Below are 19,693 nucleotides of genomic sequence, written 5' to 3'. Positions count from 1 at the left end.
ATCAATCCGAATTGGGCCTCATTCTGCTAGGTGAGATCCGTAACAGAAATATGATTTTCCCTGTGAGATCCAGAGGTTCATCTAAACTAGCTAGCACATTAAATACTGTGGTGTGCATGCTGTGTTTTCAAAACATGTTACTTAATGGTAGTTATTTGCTTTCTAATATCAAAGAGATCTGAAAACGTTACTCAGCTGTGTCACTCTCTCAGCCCATGTAATATGCAGAGATTTTGTTTTGCCAGCTTTCCACACTGCCCAATTTTGTGCTGGCAGGCTGAATTCCTGAAGTATGTTAGATGAGTCTCAAAGCTGCCTTAATTTATGGCAGCCAAAACATTTCCTTCTGCACCATTTCACAGGTGTGGGATCAACCGAGCAATTCATGTTCCATTCCTGGACCATCCCTGCTCAGCACCTACCTCAGTTCATCCCTGAAATGCCAGCATGGGGACAAATGCTTCCACCAAGCTTAAAAAAGCTTTATTGATCCGAGAGTGTTCAGAGAGACTCTACAACAATATGAACTGCAACCACATCCCTCCCCTGCACTGCTTGCTTGCATGTGAATTTGGAGAATTAAAATTTTCACTGGCACTTCCATTTTTTTGCTATTTTAGTTGCATCAAGCCACACAAAAGGACATAAGGTTTCACCTAGATCCTCCACAGAGATTCACTCTCTTTTGATTTTGTGCATTTGGTGAAGTAGATAATTTTAACTTATCAAACCCTTCTGGAGCTAGAAATTTCGGCACAAATTCTTCACCTCTCTCTGCATGAAAGAAACCATCCAATCTCCGTGTAGGTTTTCTGTGGTGTAAAGGTACAACCTAGCTGCCACATCATTGTTGAATCTGGAGTTTAAGTGGACACTTGAATAAATAAAAGTCACATCTGCCGCAGGCCAGTACCCATCTATATTTGATTATGCTGTTTTCTTACAGAAGAGCGTGTTTTTGATGGCTGTAGCTAATCTAGAATCTTAAGGGTGATAATTGGACAAATCAGTTTAGTTGGGCAGCCAGTTCTGTGCAAACCTAAGCAGAATAGTAATGCATGACTAATACACAACAGCACTGTGCATGAGATAAAGATTCATGTGTAACATATGCAAGACAAACCCAAGATGCTGTAGGAATAAAAGATGAAGATATTTCCCAGTGTATACGTGCTACCCCCCCCCCCCCCAAAAGTGCACCCTTGAGCTGCAGAACAAACACGGTGCTCTCTGGACAGTGGAGCACTGCCCTCTCTCTCTGCTGTCAGGTACCCAGAAAGCCAATCTTAGTCTTTTTTTTTTTCCACACAAGTCTAGAAACAGTGAGAAACTTCTCACCTCTGATCCAGCTTAACTGACTCATAGAGCATCTGCGTGCTGATAAGCCAAGAGGTTCATTTTGGAAGAAGATCTGGGATCTTGTAAATCATCTTCTCTGTGAGGTAACAGTGGTTGCCAGTCATGAAAAACAAAAACAAAACCAGAAAACCACTAATTTTTGTACAAATACAAAATCGTTGGCTGGTCCCAAACATGCTGATAGCCCCCAGCCTTAATTCTCAGCCTGCACATTTTGATGTTTGCAATGCATGCCTCGGAGGCTGAAAAAGAGACTCAAAATGGGAGTTCTTGGGGTTGCGGGGGAAAGAACCACATAGATATTTCACGCTGACAGTGAATTGTGACTACCTGGTGAACAAGCTTGGTGCCGCTGGAGAAGGGCTCAAAAATGACCTGTGAGTTTTAAAGAGCAGCCCTTCCAGAAACGATGGGCAAGTGCCCTCGGGCCTGTGGACACCTGCAGCACCTCAGTGGGGCCGAGAGGGCCCCAAACCGTCCTGCAGCAGGGACGCCTCCCCGTGCACGCCCCAAATGTGGGCACCAAGAGATGCCAGGGCATGATATTTAGCATTTTTTATTTTAGGAAAGAAGCCAGGGAGCCGTTTTAAGGAGAGGGGCTGAAAATGGACTCCGGGCACGGCCGCTGGGTGTCGGGGCCCGGTGCCTGCAGGGAGGGGAGGCCCCGGGCCGCGCTCCCCGCTCCAGCGCTGGTGCTGAGGGGACATCTGGTGGCCAGCGCGGGCAGGCGCAAAGCCCTGCAGCAGGAGTGGCCGTGCCTGCCGCAGGAGTGGTGTCCTCGCAGCTCTTCCTTAGGAATAAGTAAGTGCTCTCGATTGTAAAATGGCAGGCGTGCCGCCCCTCTCCGTGCTTTTCACGTAGAAAAGGGTGGGCTCCACGGTGGGCCTTGGTATTCAGGAGTAAGATCCTGCAGGTCTGGTGTATGGTTCTGTGAAAACACACCTCAGTGCCTAGTAACAGCTGAGGATTGGGAAAGGAAAAGAGAACAACAACAATAAACCCCACAGTGCTATGTCCGTGCAGACTCCCCAGTGTCTTGAATGCTTTTTGCATTTCTGATTCTGATTCCCATATATTCCATCTGGGAGTCGTTCAGAGAAGGGAAACAAGGACCATCAGAGTCTGTCCTATGAGGAATGATAGAGTGGGTGGCATTCTTCAGCTTGGAAGAAAGACAAATGTGTGTGTGTGTGTGTGTGTGTGTACAAGAAATGTCCATAGACTTGTGAGTAGCTAGGGGATTGTCACAGACATCAGAGGACAAGAGACTTGCTGGGGTAATGAGTTAAAGCCTAGCACTCAGTCGTGTATTGAAGATGACTACTGAGCAGCCATAGCAGCACCCTCACGTCAACAGTCAGGCTGACTTCTCAGGAGACACTGGAGCCACCTGAACTCTAACTGGAAGATTTTTTTCCAGTTGGGAATTGATAAAATGAATCATAGAATGGTTGGAAGGGACCTTAAAGATCATCCAGTGAATGGATGGAGAGTGAAAAGGTCATAATGAATGGGTAGTGAAAGGAATCCTTCCTTTTTCTCTCCAATCCTCTCGCTGGTCAACATGTCTCAATTCTCCTAGTTTCTTTGTGGTATAGCCTATGTTGGAAATTGCTCACATGGCAAAATGTACTTCCTGTGGATCTGCTCATCTGCACATGTAAATATTGGCTAACCTGATCTGGTGGGTGGCATCCCTGACTATGGCAGGGGGGTTGGAGTTAGAGGAACTTTAAGGTCCCTTCCAATCCAAGACATTCCATGATTCTCTGATGATATTTTTTATCATTTATTTATAAATGTTGTATATGCAAGGCTTTCATTACTTCTTAAGGATTGGTGAAATCTTTCTTTCTTTGTCTTTTATGTTGATTTAAAAAAAGCAGTTCAGTATCTGAGCCATTTAAAATCAGTTATGAATTCCACCCTTCTAGCATATCTTTTCCCATGGAGCTATTTAATAAAATTCCTATTACCCGTAACTTTTTAAAGCAGCATTAGCTGTAGATTCACGTTAATTTAATTCTTCTTGCAAAGGTCCCTGCATCAAAGCAGCTACGTCTGGTAGGGACTGTCTGCAGGGCACTTGCTCCAGTCTTTGTCCACGTGCTTTCCCTCTAAAGGGGATAATAACAATATATGAATTTTCTAGGTTTTCCCATTCCAGCTTTTGGGCTCTGTTTCTGAAAATAAGTTCAGCATTTGTCAGCATGCAGAATGAGATAGCCAGTCTGTTCTGCCCTTACCCAAAAGGACCAGACCTGCTGTGCGCTGGAACACCAACTTTATTTCCACATTCAATAACTTACACTATCAGAGCTCTCCAGCATCAGACCTCCCCAAGCCCAGGGCCACTCTTAGCTTTCTTCCAGCGTTTCTCCTACTACCTTTCACTGTCTGATACCTCCTTGCTTCATTTTTACTTATCTTCCTTCTCTTCTTCCTTCATTTCCCCTTCCACAGGCTTCTGTGCTGGCTTCTGCTCTTTTAGGTGACTAATTCAAAAGAAAGAGATGAAAAAGTATTAATCTAGTAAAGTGAATCTTGTCTGTCAGATGTCTTTAAGCTGCTGATAGGACCCTGAGGAACCAGTCTGAAGTGGGCACAGTAAGGACAGCAAAGGTCACAACTCTTCTGACTCTTGTCTGCACTGTGAATATTACCACTAACACACATGCTACAGTGCTAAAATGCACATAAGGAGTAGATATCTATTTTTTTTCCCCTACATTATCAACTCAGCAGCATTAATGACACCAAATGAAGTCTTTGTTGTTGACTGGGTTTCAGCAGTTCCTGATTTGCTTGCTGCTCAGCCACAGTTCTGGAATTTGTGCCTAAAGTAGCTGGGAACCCCATGTAACCTCCGTTTCAAGTTTAACCAGGCTAAGGCCCATGTAGTGCCTGAGAACAGATGCTTTTAGCACAGCACCAACAGACGCAAAGGAATAAAGACTGGATCTAACAAAGTCATTCACTTCTCAGCTGTTCTTTGAAGACGTTAGGAGGCTAAGAGGTGAAAAGATTTGCAAAGCTGACCCATTGCTTCTAGCCTTAGAACTAGACTACAGCACACATTTAAACCCATCAGTATGTAGTGAGGGATGGGAATATTTGGCCATGGTTAACAGGGCTTTCAGATGATGAGTCACATGTCAGAGCTGACTGCAAATCTAGGGGGAAATTTGTGGTCCAATGACAAATGGCTTAGCCTGCAGCGACTGACAACCTCCAAGGAGTTTGCTGCTGACTGCTCAGACTCTCAGAACTTGGACATGATTGCTCCAGGCACTAAGAAAGATGCACTTTCAAGAGATTGAAAAGTTCTGTAGTTTGAAGGTGGGTTTCCAGGGAAAACTAGGTCTCCTAAGAAGAAGGATCAGAGAGAAGAAAAAAATTAGAGTCCCTGAGGATGGAGGAAAAGGTCTGAAGGCACAGATAAGCTGTCTTTGCAAATCGTACTCTAGCTTCAGGGGGAGAACAATGTTGAACTGATGATTCTCACACAGGCTTATGAGCGTGAATGAAAATGCCATTCAGCTCTGAGATCCGTGCGCTTGCACAGCAGGTTTATAAAACAGAAAAGTAATACTGACTTCTAGTTTGACTCAGTAGGGCTTCTAAGCGTACAAGGTATTGTGTGATCTGCCTTCCTCTTAGGTAAGTGATGTGTGGTCATGTTGCAGGACTGGCCAAAAACACATGTCCCTTCACCTCCTAAAGTGAATAAGGATGTGTTTACTTGGTATTGTGCCAAATTAAAAAGGAAACATAGGACAGGACAGTAAGTGGAGTCACTCACTCACCTGTAGTCCACAATCCCTGTCCGATTCCGGTCTAGCTTGTGCACTAGTTCCCTAATTTGGACTCGATCCAGTGGGATGCTTGATTGCTAAGAGAAGAAGAGAAATGCTAGCAAACCTGGGTATTTTAAAGCAGAAAAATCCTCCATATTGGACTGGGGCCTGGTCATCTTTTAATAGGTGAGGAGATAGATTCCTCCATAGAAAAAAATGGGATGTAAAAATCCGGAGTGATGTTGGAGACGATAAAAATACCTCTTTTTTTTTTTTTTTTTGGTAAGGGTGTAAAATAGCATCATGGAAAGCTGACCAGTACTACTGATCCAAGCACCATGGTGGTTTTGGCAGGAAGAGAATTGTCTGCTCAGTGTGTAGGGGCAAGGATTTAAGCGTCTCTTGTTCACTTTCCCATAGCAGTAAGACATAATTATCTTTCAAGATCCTGTAGGCATATCCTATACAAACAACTGGCCTCTAATTTACAAGGCTTTTGTGATATTCTAGAGTTGATCCATAATCACTGATGCCCTCTGCAGTATTTACTGGATGTCACAGGATTTCTGTTGGGTCTTGCTGAGGGCTCTACTTTTGCAGTGAGTGAATTTAGCCTTCTAGTTGCAACAACATCACCAGCAGGGCTGACGGTGGCTATGGTGCAGCAGAGGGGTTTTCCCAGAGCAGTACCCTGTCAGGAGAGCCTCCTGGCCATGGTTTCTGGGGCACACCTGCAGCATGGCTCTCCGGAAGGCTGTCACAGGGATCTTCATGTTTCCATCCTTGTCAATTTTCTGAAAAAAGTCCCAGAGTCGCAGGTTGTGCTCATTCAAATATTTCTAAGAGAAGCAGAGAGAAAACACAGGCACAACCGTGAGCTGAAACAGCCGCCGATGGCTGCCACGGGCTCTCCCCTTATTCCTCCAGCTGTCACCCTGCCTTTACTCAGCCCATCTCTGATATATGTGAGTCCTTAACTCCTTATGCAGCCACTGTCAGAAGAAAATACTTTTACTCAGGCTAGTCCCATTCTTCTCAGTTATACCCTCTCCCTCGAAACAGGTCACAGTAGTAAACCTATATCCAAGCTGTTTCTTTTGATAATTGTGCATACTTATTTGGTACTCATCCCACCAGCACCGCTTGGCTAGGCTGTCCAGCCTGCGGACAGTCCTTTCCTGATCACTTTAGTGCTCTTCTCTGAATTCCTGTCTGCCCGAAGGAGAACACATCTGAGTGCCATAACTATTGTTAAAAACTGCAAAGCATACTAGTGTGTTGCTAGCTGTGAATGACAGAGGCACTGTTTGATGTGAACTAACAGCCCAAACTTTTACTTAATTTCATCCGAAGCCATGTCTACAGCAACATCTCACCCAGTTAGTTAAAAATCTGCACAGCAGCTAGAAAAGCACAATGAAGCTGGTAAAGCAGAAGTGTTCCTAACTCCGCGGTGCTCCAGTGCCTTCCAGCAAGGAGGACAGCACCATCTGCTGCTCTCCGTAAAAATTACAGGCCTTAAAAAGCTAAGTCATTTCTATTTAGAACAGTTTTTGTTTGTATTACCGTAGCCTGTTTTTATGAAGCGCATTCGTTCTGATGCTAAATCACAACTGTCAGGAAAGGGCTCTGTGAGAGTCAGCTGTTGTGGTGGGCTGGGTGAGCAGGATGTATGCTCCTTTGGATCAAACCTGAAATCCATCAGTTTGTTTTCCGCAGCTAGCAAACATCTATTCAGATGGAAATGGCAGACAACACTGTTCAGTGATTACAGCACTTAGGGTTTGCTTATATTGTCATCTCTGCCATTGCTTTTTCAAAACTGTCAAACTGTACAGCTTCTCTTTGTCAGTATTCTCAGCTGTACAAGAAATAATTTGGATGCGCATTTTAAAGGGAACTATGTGGATGAATGATGTCATATAAAGGTATGCGATTAATATTACTAAATCACAACTATGCAAATCAAAAAACACTTTTTTTTTTTTAAGAGCAGTTCCCTCAGATCCCAAGGCTTTCATCTTCTGAAAATCAAAGGATTTGCTTTGTCAATCTGCATGGAATAAGAGAAGTGAATGCGCAGTAGTGATTATGAATATACTTTTCTGAAGGAATTTGACTGAATTTCCCACTTGGAAGAAAGCTTACCCCTTCCAACCTCCCTCCCTCCAGGTGCTTGGGGTTTGTGTACCATGTACAGGGCAGCTGTGGACAAAGTTCAGTAGCTCACCTGAATCAGTTTCATAGAATTTGGATGCTGCTTGGGGATCTTGGAGATACAGCCTTCAACTTCACCATAGATGACATCTAGTTCAGGACGTGTTTGACATACAAAATCCAGCAACTTGATGAAATTTTCATTCACCAACACATTCTGGTTCATAGGAGGAAGGAGACTGCAGTCAGCGTGCATGCCCAGAGAATGACAAAGACTTGCTTTCATTAACAAATCCATCTGCAGTCAACAGTAAGCATTCTCTCCTAAGGGTGCTGCCATTTCCCATCTCTACTCTTCACTTTGAGGAATCCCACAGAAGCCTGACCCTAAATGAGTGTTATTCTCCCTTCTCTTTTCTCATGTTTGAGTTAGAAAAGGATCTATTAATTTACGTAGAAATTAATTTGATGCAAGGTAGATGTACATTAGATAAGTATCTCCACTGAAGACCTCTTATGTTGGGTGATTCTTGTTCACCCCTGAGACAGTTCTACATGGGTCTCCTCTCCATTCAGTTAAGATGCAGACTGCAAGGCATTAACTGTTAGTTAATGGCCAAAATGTGTCTTAGAGTTCTGTAAAAAAGGAAAAAAAAATCAGCCAAGGCCTATAAGACCTCAGACAGAGTTTTCTGTTTTAGTACTTATAGAATGGGCAGCAGCACAGTGTCTTGTAGTAGGGTTTTGTGATGTTAGAAAGTAAACTATCAATGAAAATATTCTTGTCGCTATAATTGATTCTTCCAAATTTAAGTTATAACAAATTTACTTTCATCTTTACTGATATTTTGAAAACGTAGCTTTGATTTTGTTCATATCCGTGATGGTAGGGAAATATATGTTCATATATTATGTTAGCTACGTATTTAATTGTGGGAAATTTCCAGGCAGTTCTGTATCAGGAAAGTCATGAAAGCTTCTCTTTTATGTCGTTGTGGGAAGTTCCCATGGCATCAAGCATAGTATTTTTTTTCCCTAAAGCGTGTCTATAAAGTATCCTAATGAATTCTTACAGCTTCTTTTTAGCTGAAGATTTCTACATTGCAGTGAGGTCTTGACTGCAATTGCTTGAGGACAGTCTTGGACTAGTCTGGGTCTGGCTGGGCTTACTAGCTTTCATTCAGAATCAACTCTTTTATGGGTGCAGAGTGGCTCATTGATGAGCTCCCTGCAGAATGCAGGCTAGCAGAGCGTCTCAGTCCTGGGAGCCCCGCACAGGAGAACCCGAGCTGGCTCTGCCTGCAGCCGGCTCTCTCCGAGGCTTGCCAGCCTGGCCTCGTCCCCAGCAGAAAGCCAGCAGACCGCCAGTGTGACCTCAGAAGCTGCACATCACAGCAGCATGCCTGGCCTGGCAAACCTTGCTGGGGTCACCTGGAGGGAGCCGGGTGGTGTATTTCTGCGTCTTTGACACAGTCAGCCAACAGCTCGGAAGAAAACAACACATGGGCAGCTGCTAAGTAATGGCATTTTCTTTTGTACCATGATGGTGAAGACGGGAATGTTAGCTGCTTTGATTCATGCCTCCCATAAAATATTTGATAGCCAGTAACTGCAAGTTGAAGCTCTATAAAGAGCAGATTATGGAAGGAATGTGGGGAACAGTTGTGCTTAGAAATGTTGTCAGAAACAATAAACTGCATCATTAAAAACGTGCCTTTCTATCGCTTCGCCTTTGCTAGTGCTGTCAAACCCATGCAGAAGTTTCTAGATATGATCCTTATTTGAAATTCTTCCTACAGACACACTAATTATTCATTCTTTGAAAATCAAGATAAACGTTTATCACTGGGAAAAGGGGCAGAAAAGGCTTTTGTTTATGTCTTCCCTTAAGTTTCCTGTTAAAACCTTTGCTAACTTCTTAAAGGTTTAAGACAGCAGCAGATCTTTGGAAATGTGTATTTGCAAATATTCTGAACTGAAATGCAAGACTTCCTATGTCACAGGTGGAAGGAAGTCTGCCAGAGAGATGAGGCATTTACCTACAAACCTTTGATCAGGATCCTGTAATGTCACTGTAATTACATTGTCACTGTAATTTATGCCATTGACGATTTATCTTAAGAAATGCCAGGTAATTTAGACTTTTTGGGGGGTAAGGAGAAGAGAGCATCACTTAACCCTGACAATCATAAATACATTGTGAGATTTTGGTTGTATTTAAGACTCTTAATGTTAGTTAACTCCTTGCCTCAAAATTTCTCACGTGGCTCCTTTTGAATAAATGAATTTCAGTAATTTGATTGCTCAGAATTTAACCAAAATATATTACTCTTTCCAAGTTTATGAATTGTTTAGATTATTAGTAATTGAACTAATAGAACCATGTATGCTATAATGAAGTCTTTTATCCACACACAGCCTGTTTTAGTTTTCTTACGTAAAATGAGGCCTGACTCCTTGCAGACTTGGCAAATAATTCTCTTTGATGTTAATTTATGCAGAAAAAAAATGTCTGCCCTAGAGGAATACCCACTCTTCACATGATCTCTGTTGCAAGTCCTCAATACTCTCAGGAAAGACCACAGATGAATATTATTTATTCTGTTTTGTTTTCATTTCTTTTTTTAATACAGTAACCACAGGACAAAGATACCACCTGTTACCTAAGTCTCTAAAACTGCCCATGAAATATTTTTAGCTTGTTTCAAGTGTGAACGTATTATTTATCTTTCAAGTCTCAAATCTATTTTTTTTTTGGAAAATGTTCCTTCCTTTAATCATGGCACTCGCAAAGGTGGCTGGAGGACCGTGAGGCCACTGACACTTTCTGTAAGTCCTTGCAGGCCTGGAAGCCTGATTTCGCTCCCGTAAAGCACCACCGCATGGATGGGAGGAATGGGAGCAGACCAGTTCGTGCTCAGGTCTCTCTCCATTGTAGGGTGCAGCCCATGCCCTCACTCAGGAGCTTAGAAGCATTTCTGTGTCTGTCATTTTAGAAGTAGCACATGAGGTTACGACAATATGTCACACCACCATCCAGCTACAGAGGGAAATGCATACTAAGATTTGGCCTCTCTGATTTTTTTTTTCATTCCACATTAGCGCTCATTTATTTATTTATTTTTAATGAAAGCACTTTGCTTTCAGTGCATCCGTATATTTCTGCTCCTCTACATCCTGACAGAGTATCAAAGCACTTTACGGTATCTAGCATCTCAGGTTACCCTGCAGGGAGACAGCTCATGGGACAAAGAGAATTCATCCTCCGCTGTGAATTCATTCCTTGTTCTTGTTCTGCTACTGCAAAATGGAAGGGAGTGAAACATGGTGATCCTACAGGCACCTCTCTCCAGAGCTAGGCTGGAGTCCTAGAATTTCCATCTGGCTCCTAGAAGGGCTGCCATTTTTATTAGTGACTGTGCGTAATTGAAGCAGGCAGCAAGTCTCAAAACAGTTTTGGAAGGGGGCAGCTCTGGGGTCTATGCAGCTCCTAAAAATGTATAGTGTGTGGACTTGGAGGCTTTCTAGCACATAAGCTCTTACTGAGATGTTGATCTCTGCCATCATGGAACTGGGGTTCTTTCTGACAGATATGACTAGCGCAGTGGCACCCTCCACGGTCAGGGGATTATTGGCCATCTGTTGGAGAAGAGATGTAGACAGACATAGTAAGAGTGAGGATTTCATGCAGGAGGCATGCTGTAACCTTAGCAGTGACCCTTTCTTCCCATCCTTCAGTAGGTCTGTAGAATAACTGTGGTCCCTTGTGATGGGTTTGTTCTTTATTTCATGACCTCTTGTCTCTGTCACCCAAAACTCTGCACTGCAGCCTTCCAGTGGCGTTGCTGTCTCAGCCTCCGTCTGCCTCCACGTGTGAAGTTTGACATGTCAGGTCCCTTACATCTGTTGCAGGGGCGTATTGATGTGGGTTGTGCTCAGCCATGTGATGGGAGAGGCTGAGGCAATGGACTGCATTTGAAGATGCGCCTGCTATTAGAATTCATCTGAATGGGGAATTTGCAAGGGTGGTGACATTAAATTTGGCTGAGAATCCAGCTCATAAGCGAGCTGACTTTTCTGAGCTGAATTCCTACAGAATGATTTTGGATTGAGAAGACATTTGATTAGACAGATTGATTAGCTTTCAAGGATAACCTCTGAAGCTAGTTTGACTGTTCATTCAACTTTGCCCCCTTTCAGGATTATTGATCCCTAGCTTACTAGGAGGCAGTTTTGGCTTTCTTCTTCCAGGACTTGGTAATACTCCTTGGGGATAATACTACTAGTACCTCAAGGTAGTGCTGTGGCAAAAGTTTGAACCTTTGCCTTACACTGAAATATGTATTACGTATAAATCTACATTTGCAACTATATTTTATCTATGTATGCAGACCTGCTGAATGCTTAGGCTCTCACTTGACTGAGACTAGATATGACAGAAATCAGCCACTTTGGGGTAATATTGTGTGTGGGGTTATGCCAAGGCCTGACTTTGGGGCATTTTTTGAGGGAACGGTACAACTCATTTGCCCTGGCAGAAATTCACAGGATAGAATTTCCTTCTGCTTTGATCACCTCCAAACCAGAACAATACTCATTTCTCCCAGTTCTCAGACAGCTCACCTCTGTCTTCTGTGCCTCCTGACTCAGATCTTTCTACTCCCCCCATTTATTTCTCCAGCCCTGCCTGGGCTTTATTTTACCTTCAGGACTTCGAGTTTTCCATTGACTTCAAGGCCCCTGCAGAGCTTCTTGGCTCCCTCGTTGTTGATCTGGTTGTTGCTGATGTCCAGGTGAACCAGCGTGCTATTGACTTTGAGAGCTTCTCCTAGGGCCTGTGCTCCCTCATTCCCAATGCTGTTCCAAGAAAGGTTGAGGATTTTCAGTGCACCGTTGCCCTCCAGGAAGAGAAGAAAGATCTCAGCTGCTGCATGCCCACCACGTGTACCACTCTACCCTTTCTTGCCTGGATGAGGCAGAAGCATCTCTTAAGTCACACCCAGCCCAGCTCCAGTGAACCCAACAGCTCTGCAGTGTCACCAGGGTCTCTCCATCCATGCGAGTCACCAGACCTACGCACTGCTTTAGTTCTTCTCCTGGCCCTGACTCCTATTGCCAGTAGGATGAGCCTTGCTAGAGCTACTGAAGCCTGCTCAGACCTCAGGGATGTGCGTTCCCCATCAGTGTTTCAGCCAGGGTGTCACAAAAGAGGAGTGTTCCTACCCTGAGACCTGTGCCAAGTGCCGCTGTCCCCTTCCTCTTCAGGTGGTTCCAGCTCAGGTCCAGAATCTCCAGTGCCGTGTTGCTGGCTAAGAGAGAGAAATGGGGGTGTTAGCTCATGAAGAGTGGTCTGGGCACAAACGCTGACCACAGTTAGGGGCTAAGAGAAAGTTTGCTGGGGATTCAGCAGTGGCCTTCACTAATTGCTGTAAGGGGAACCTGTACCTACAGAGTCTTCCCTTCCACTCCATCCACAGAACAGAGAACGGGCTGCTGATCACAAGCAGAGAGGGAAGACAGCCTTTTCCGACTTAATCACAGAATGGATTATGAAGTAGGGAGGGAGGAAGACAGTGGAAGGATTTCTTATACCAGTAGACACTGTCTGTGTTTCTCACTGTGAAAAACGTCTGGATTCTCCTTGCCACATCTAAAATATCAAGACTTGCTCTGCCTGTGTTTGATTAGCAGAGGAGAGGAATTCAGCTTCCTATAGTAGCTGTGCCCAGCTGTATATGTGCCAGTGCCAATTCACATGCAGAGCACACCTCACAGTGTAAATTCTACTTAGAGCAGGGTATGTGCGAATTCATTTGGGCCTGCTGTGACACTGGGAGGGGTAGGACTTGCTGCCAACGCTTCTCATTCTCAGACAGAATTTCTCCTCCAGATTTTCCATGGATGGGAGGATGGACGGAGGCAGATGGTGAATTTAGCTGGCTTAAAAATATTCCTCTAAAAGAAAAAAGAATGCAGAAAAGTAACAGATTCTGCAATAATCTCCGCAGCTCCTGCCTCAAGTAAGCTGGAGGGGATGAAAGAAGGGGTGTAAGGCCTTTTAGTTTGGAGATGCATTTTTCTGGGCTGGGAAGGTCACGAGGTTTAGCACTGATGCTTGGGTTCCCTGCAGGCTTGTCCAAGGGAGGGCACAGTGCCTTGTGTCCCTCACTGCAGCTTTAATTGATCCATCTTTGAAAGACATTGATTGCAATTAGAAGCAGGTTCATATCAGTGGAAACACTGAACCAGGAGAAGGAAAGTGCTAATTAAACTGAAAGCTTTGTGTTACTGGAATGGTTAAGGCACACAGGATGCTCTGGTCATGGGCTTTTGGCTGTTACAACAGCAGGTGTGTTGGAAATGCCGAGGGAAGAAATGCCATCAGGTATTCATACAAGGCTTTCACAGCGCGCTAACAGCACCTGAGATTACTGAAAGATTTTTACTGTTATTTTTGCTTTCCCTCTCCAGGGCTACTACACGCTCTGAAACTTACTTTGTCTGAACAGCTAAATAAGGCAACTTTATTTTATTTCTTTATAATCTGTTTCCCTTGCTGCTTGCTGTACAATGACTCAAACCATTAGGGTTTGGGCTATTTAAAAAAAAATAAATCATTCCTGAAATTTGTGATCAAAAGTTTAAACAAACAACAGTTCTGATCCTATTGGATTTCGGTAAAATGTAATCGTTTGCTTTAAACTCCCCGAGGGACTTCTCTTTCAGCTCCCCTTTCTCTGACACAGACTGCTCTGTTACTGTGGTTTCTCATCCTTCGTTTCTGTTCTGATACAGCAGTCAAACGTAGTTGCTAGTCACCTGTGCTGATGAGGGTGAGCAGGTGGACCAGCCAGGAAGCTCTAAGTCCAGTCTTTTGTACTACCCACCAGGTCATGGCATGGGACATTTTTGCTGGAGAAGGAAATACATGTTCACTGTGCTGACCCCATCGTGTCCCCCAGTAAGCGTGCTTGCCCTCCTGGCTCCGGGGGACTAATAGATTAAGTTACCGAGCATCTGTCCCAGGAGCCGTCCTCCCTTCTCAGAGAACTCATTGTGGCTGAGATCCAGCTTCTTCACTTGGTAATTGCCCTGAAAAGAGACAAATGTGCAGGGAGAATGAGATCTTCCAGCCAGCTGCAGCCAGCTGCCATGCTGAGGCCCCCACATGAGGATGAAACAGAAGGATATCAAACACACTGAAATCTCCAGCACATGGGGGTTCGTCAGCATGGAGATGGCAGCACTGTGTACCCCAAGACAGAGCTTTGTCAAGCATGTAACATCACAGCAATTATCTTTCCAAGACAGCAAAAGCAGTGGGGCTTTGTGTTGTGCATACTTCCCTTAAACAGCTCATGTCTGGTCTGCAGCACATCCTGCAGCTGTTCCTGCCCCCAGTTTCACTCTCACCATTGCATCCTAACCAAGAGCACTTTATGTTATCAGTCCAAAGCCTTGCTTCATGGGAGCTTCTGGTGGTGCCAATGCTGCAGAGACTTTGAGACAGGAACTAAGAAGAGAAGTCAAGCTTCTTCTTTTTGCTGAAGAATTGCAAAATGCTATGAAATTGGGCTACTTATGTGTCTCGAAAATTTGGTATCACCCAGATGTTCTTCTGTTGTTGTCACACAGCCCTGAAGGTTTTTTTCTCAGCCAGACTCACACAGCTGTCCTGAGGAAATGTTAATTCAGTCTATCCTTCTCTGTGTCCTCCCAGCCTCCCTCATTTCTGAATTAAACAAGAGGCACTTAGCAGAATTATGCCAGGAAATCATACGGGCATTGCCACGTGAAATCATGCCAAGTGAACAGCAGCTTCAGGACAAGGAGTCTGCTGCACAGCCAGGGCTGCAAATGACCTTGGATTGCAGGTAACTCACCATCAATGCCTCAGCAAGGCATGATACAGCCTCCTCTCCGAAGTTGTTTCCTGGGGAGGAAAATGTGTGTTAACAATGTGTTGATCTTTCCTTTGGCATTGTGTTGGGGTCTGCAGGAGGTTGAGCTTTTAGGTGGAGCATCCAGTTAATCATGGCCCGTATCAGGCTTTGATAAGTTAGTCATTACTCCAATCCCCAGAGGAAAATTATCCCAAGATGTAAGAGAGACACAGCAATTGTCTAAGTTTCTCATACAGGACTGGTTTTCAGAGGTGCTGGAGGTTTAGCAGGCCAAATATTTATTTTGATCACATCACAAAAATCTAGATTTCCACACTGTCACTCTGGGTTCCTGTCAGAGACATAATCGAGAGTCTGACTAATGTTCTTGGGATGAGAGACTGAAATGAAACACACAGTATTTCACTTCCACTGCTATCACTGGGTGCATGCAGCCCACCTGAGAGCTGAAGAGCATAGAGATAGGATGCGTTGTCCAAAAGCAAACTGGCAATGGCTTCAGCTCCTTCTGTGCCTAGGTGGTTATTGGAGATGTTCTGGGAGGAAACAAGGAAGGATAAGGAGGATGAGCCCAGAGAATGAATTAGCTTTATTGTGTCCTTAATGCCCAAGATATTAAGGGAATAATGCAAGACCAGCAAAAAAAGAAATGCCAGCCAGGCAGTAATTAATGAAAGTTACAGGTATGTTTAATCCCTGTTCCTTCGTAGCAGGAACAAAGTCCTAGAGCCATCAGTTTCACATGGATCATTGTCTTCAGTGAACCAAGAGGCATTTGGCCAAGAATCTTTTTTTTCTGATGCAACACAGATCCCATGGCCTAGTAAAATGCATTTTGCATACCCCAGATTCAGAGTGAAGGAACATTCCTAAGGATCTTTATCTGAAAGTTTTGCATTACTCCCTTAATCTATTTACAAAACTTTCCCCATATCATGCTGGGGAATAAAAGTTCCTGACCGAAACATTTTTTCCATTGGCTAAGTATGACCTAGAAAGACCTAGTTCTGGTAATTATTGTCACATCTGCTAATGAAAAGAACAGTTGCAGGCTCCCAGGCTCTGGGATCCTCACCAGGCTCATCAAATGCACGCTTCCGCTTTTCAGAAACTTGCACATTTAAAAACTAGATGAGCATAAAATATCTTGATTTTCAGAATGTGAATATTTGTGTGTGGAAGCAACTGTTATTTGGTTAAAACTTGGAATGGAATGAATTGGTTTTCTTTCATGAAATTCCTCAGATGATTGAACTTGTGTGAGCAATACATTTGGCTCACTACGTCAGGTTGGGTACCAGTTCCTGAAGGGAGCAATTCTCTCGTAGCATCTCTGCTATGCATATGGCTCCTTCTGCCAGAATGCAGTTATCTTCCAGCTCTAGGCGGGTGACAGTTGCATTGGACTGAGAAGACACAAAGGTAAACAGAGACACATAAAAGACACATGAAAAGTTAATGAAGCAGGTAGTTTCCTCAGTTCAACGGACACTGGACAATTCTTCCAAACCCCTCAGGGTGTTGCAGGTCCTGAGCAGGACAGTGGTCAGGAGACATGGCATAGCTATAGCAGTGGAAGATGGCATACAAAAGAGGGACCTTTTTTTGGAAAGGTTTTGAGTAGATAGGACCTTCCATTGCTTTTTGACAGCCTGGAGAGCCAGGTTCAGATCCAAATTCCCCAGACAGGCATCCTGGGCCTGTCCATTGGTGAGTGAAGCACATCTTTGTGTAGGACTCTTGAGTAGGGGATGCCAGTACCTCCAGACCTACCTCTAGCCCTGTAGGGGTTAGGAGCACTGGGGACCTGTGTCCCGTGGAAGAACATCAGTTTGCAAGAGCAAAACTTGGGGTAACTCCAGCACATGGTGGCAGTTGCTACACAAGGCTTTCCTGTGCAGGGAAATATAAGGGAGGCTTGGGGTTCCTTTGTGGAAGATAGGACTTTTTCTCCCGCACTGTATATTCAGTGGTGGCTTCCAAGGCCGAGAGAGGCCTAAAATGCCTATTGTCATTGGCAGCAGTGGTCCCAATCTTACTAGCTACTCACCACCAGAGCAATAGCAATGGCTTTGACACCTCTGGGTCCTAGACCATGATGGCTCAGGTTTATACAAGGCTTGGCCAAGTTCTGAGTAAAGTGTGAGACAGGCACCACCTCCAACAGCCTGCATGCTTCCAGATACAGCTCTGCACCCGTAACACCTGCAAAGGCTTTCCCAGGATCTACAGAGAAAAAATATATATTGATGAGTGGCGCATTCAGTGTTTGCCCTTCATATTCTGAGCCTGTTTCTCCCAAGCACTTGACTTCCTGTGGGTTCAGAGGGTCCCATGCACAAGGAATAGCTGATAAGTATGAGGTAATAATTCCCCAAAGCAATCGCTCTCACACAGGTTTCTTGGCATTTCTGTGCTAAGCATAGGCCTTGCCCCAATATCTGTAACACATCCCGATGCTGGAAAGTTGAGATGAGGAGCAGAGGTGTTCTTGCCTCAGCATCCACAACAACATGGGAGATGGGGATAGCCTGCCAGAGGTCTGCAGAGAACTAAGCAGCCACCTCAGCCGAGCTCTCACTCTTGGCCTTCATGAGAACCTCATTTTTTTGGTCTTGATTCATGACTTAAACCAAACTATCAACAAGCTATGCTAGACTCATTGGTTCAGGTCCTAGGTAAAGTTTTACGTTGTGGAGCCAAATTAAGTAACACTATGCAACAACAGAAGGGTTTCACTCTTTAAAAGTTACCCTCCCTCTGGTTCTCCCCATCCCTTTATCCCACACCTCCGTGAGTTAATGTATTCTCCTTGCTTCTCCATTTGGCATCTGTAGCTTCTCATCAGTCTGTAATATGACTAAACCTTTCTTGGTGTAATTGAGAATTTCTGACATCAGGCAAAAACATTTTCATCATTTTTTTTTCTTTTAAATTTTAATTGAAGCATACAGCTGATATTGCCAGCAGAGCTAGGGCAGCTCAGAACATCTTGGCTTGCGAACAGCAGAAAGAATCCCAGCATTCGCAACTTGGCCACTGGGTGTTGTTGACACAGCTGCAGTGAGACATATCAATGCAGCTGGCGGCTGCATTTCCACAAAAACCTGTCATTTGGAATTCCTTCATCAAACCCCACACTTAGAGCTCATATTTCTCCATGCTGTTATATGCTTCCAATGGTCTGACCTCAAGACAAATTCTCTTCTCGTCAAAACCATTTTTCCAGTTCAAACTGAGGCTTCTCACAAAAGTTTTTTCCTTGCATTCTTATGTTTCTTTTTTTCTTTTTAAAATTTTCCTTCCATTTATAACAAATCAAAAAGCACTCCTCCTAAATTATAGGCAAGTCCTACTGTGACAAAAATGAGTGCAAGACTTGTTTAGCCAGAGGACTGACTTCACTGGGCAGGAGATAAGAGCAACCAGAACCGTCTAGGACAATCGTGGCAAATCTGTGGCATGCAGACCACAGCTGGTATGCAGTGTTTCATCAGGAGCACACAAACAGGGCCTGAGGCCCAGCCCTGGCTTCAGCTAGCTGGTCTGGTAATGCTGGTTATTGAGGACTAGAGGAGGGAGGAAGGCCGTGGCCTATATACAGGAGTTGAAGGAAGATGCTTGATGTCAAGGGGGGAGCTCCTAGAGGGAGGTTCATCCCCCCTGCCTTTCTCAACCGCCAGATGAGGTGTGGATGTCAGGGCTCTGCCACGGTTGTTTGTGTCTGTTCTCCACTTCTGATACATACCCATTGGTAGGTACAGCACTGACTGTAAGGGGAAGAGCTAGTGAGGGCAGATGGAAAATAATCACCTTTAACTTCTAGGTCAGTGTCAGAGCCTTGCGTGGCCTTCTCTGCTGAGGCGTCAGGCAGCGACAGAGGCTCTGGAGACTCACTGGTGTCTGACATCTCTTCGTTCTGGTCTGCCATGAAACCAAGCAGATTCATTTTGTCAGTGCCAGCACATTTGTGACTTCCAGTAGGTGACAGAACTTCCCACAGCTCCCACTGAAGTCTGCACCCCTCTTCAACAAGCTGCAAACGTGCTCCTTCCCCAGCACCGCTTTGTGCCCATCGCTCCCCGTGCCGTGTACCCATGTGGTGCTGGCTCTGGCATGGGGACAGGCTCACATCTTCACTCCCCGTTGAGCTGCCTTTCTCCCCTTCCGCAGTTTTGAAGTCTGTCAGGCAACAGCAAATTTCCCCTCTCCATCCCACTTTCCCACAGACCTACAAGCCAAAGCCATGCCAGCTCCTTTCAGCTCTCCTGAACTGACTCACACTTCCCCAGGCACTGGCAGGACACTGTTGGCTGCCTGTGCTATCAGGCTGGGAATGCTTTGTTGGACTCTTCAAGCAGGGCAGAAGTGTTTGAATGCTATTGTACATTGGGACTGAGTGTAACCAGACCCACTGGAAGTGGTACAGCTTCTCTTGCCTACAGGTCATAATTTATTTTACAGTGAGAGAGAAGG

At 44.6% G+C, this 19,693-nt stretch overlaps 1 protein-coding gene across 1 annotated transcript; it reads right to left on the bottom strand.

Moving 5' to 3' along the window:
* Positions 1 to 2,330: 2,330 nt before the first annotated feature.
* On the bottom strand, positions 2,331 to 19,316 carry LRRC74A (leucine rich repeat containing 74A; the record flags this gene model as incomplete). Its single annotated transcript, XM_080595642.1, has 13 exons — positions 2,331 to 3,854; positions 5,166 to 5,251; positions 5,888 to 5,995; positions 7,387 to 7,530; positions 10,857 to 10,952; positions 12,017 to 12,211; positions 12,537 to 12,622; positions 14,324 to 14,405; positions 15,197 to 15,246; positions 15,657 to 15,753; positions 16,516 to 16,623; positions 17,268 to 17,443; positions 19,031 to 19,316. The coding sequence occupies 13 exons, from the start codon at positions 19,314 to 19,316 to the stop codon at positions 3,779 to 3,781; spliced, it is 1,590 nt and encodes a 529-aa protein (XP_080451768.1). The 3' UTR covers positions 2,331 to 3,778.
* Between the last annotated feature and the right edge of the window lie 377 nt (positions 19,317 to 19,693).

Source organism: Anser brachyrhynchus, assembly GCF_964034855.1.
Source record: "Anser brachyrhynchus genome assembly, chromosome: 5".
Classification (NCBI taxonomy): domain Eukaryota; kingdom Metazoa; phylum Chordata; class Aves; order Anseriformes; family Anatidae; genus Anser; species Anser brachyrhynchus.
This window is presented reverse-complemented; position numbering and strand designations above follow the sequence as displayed.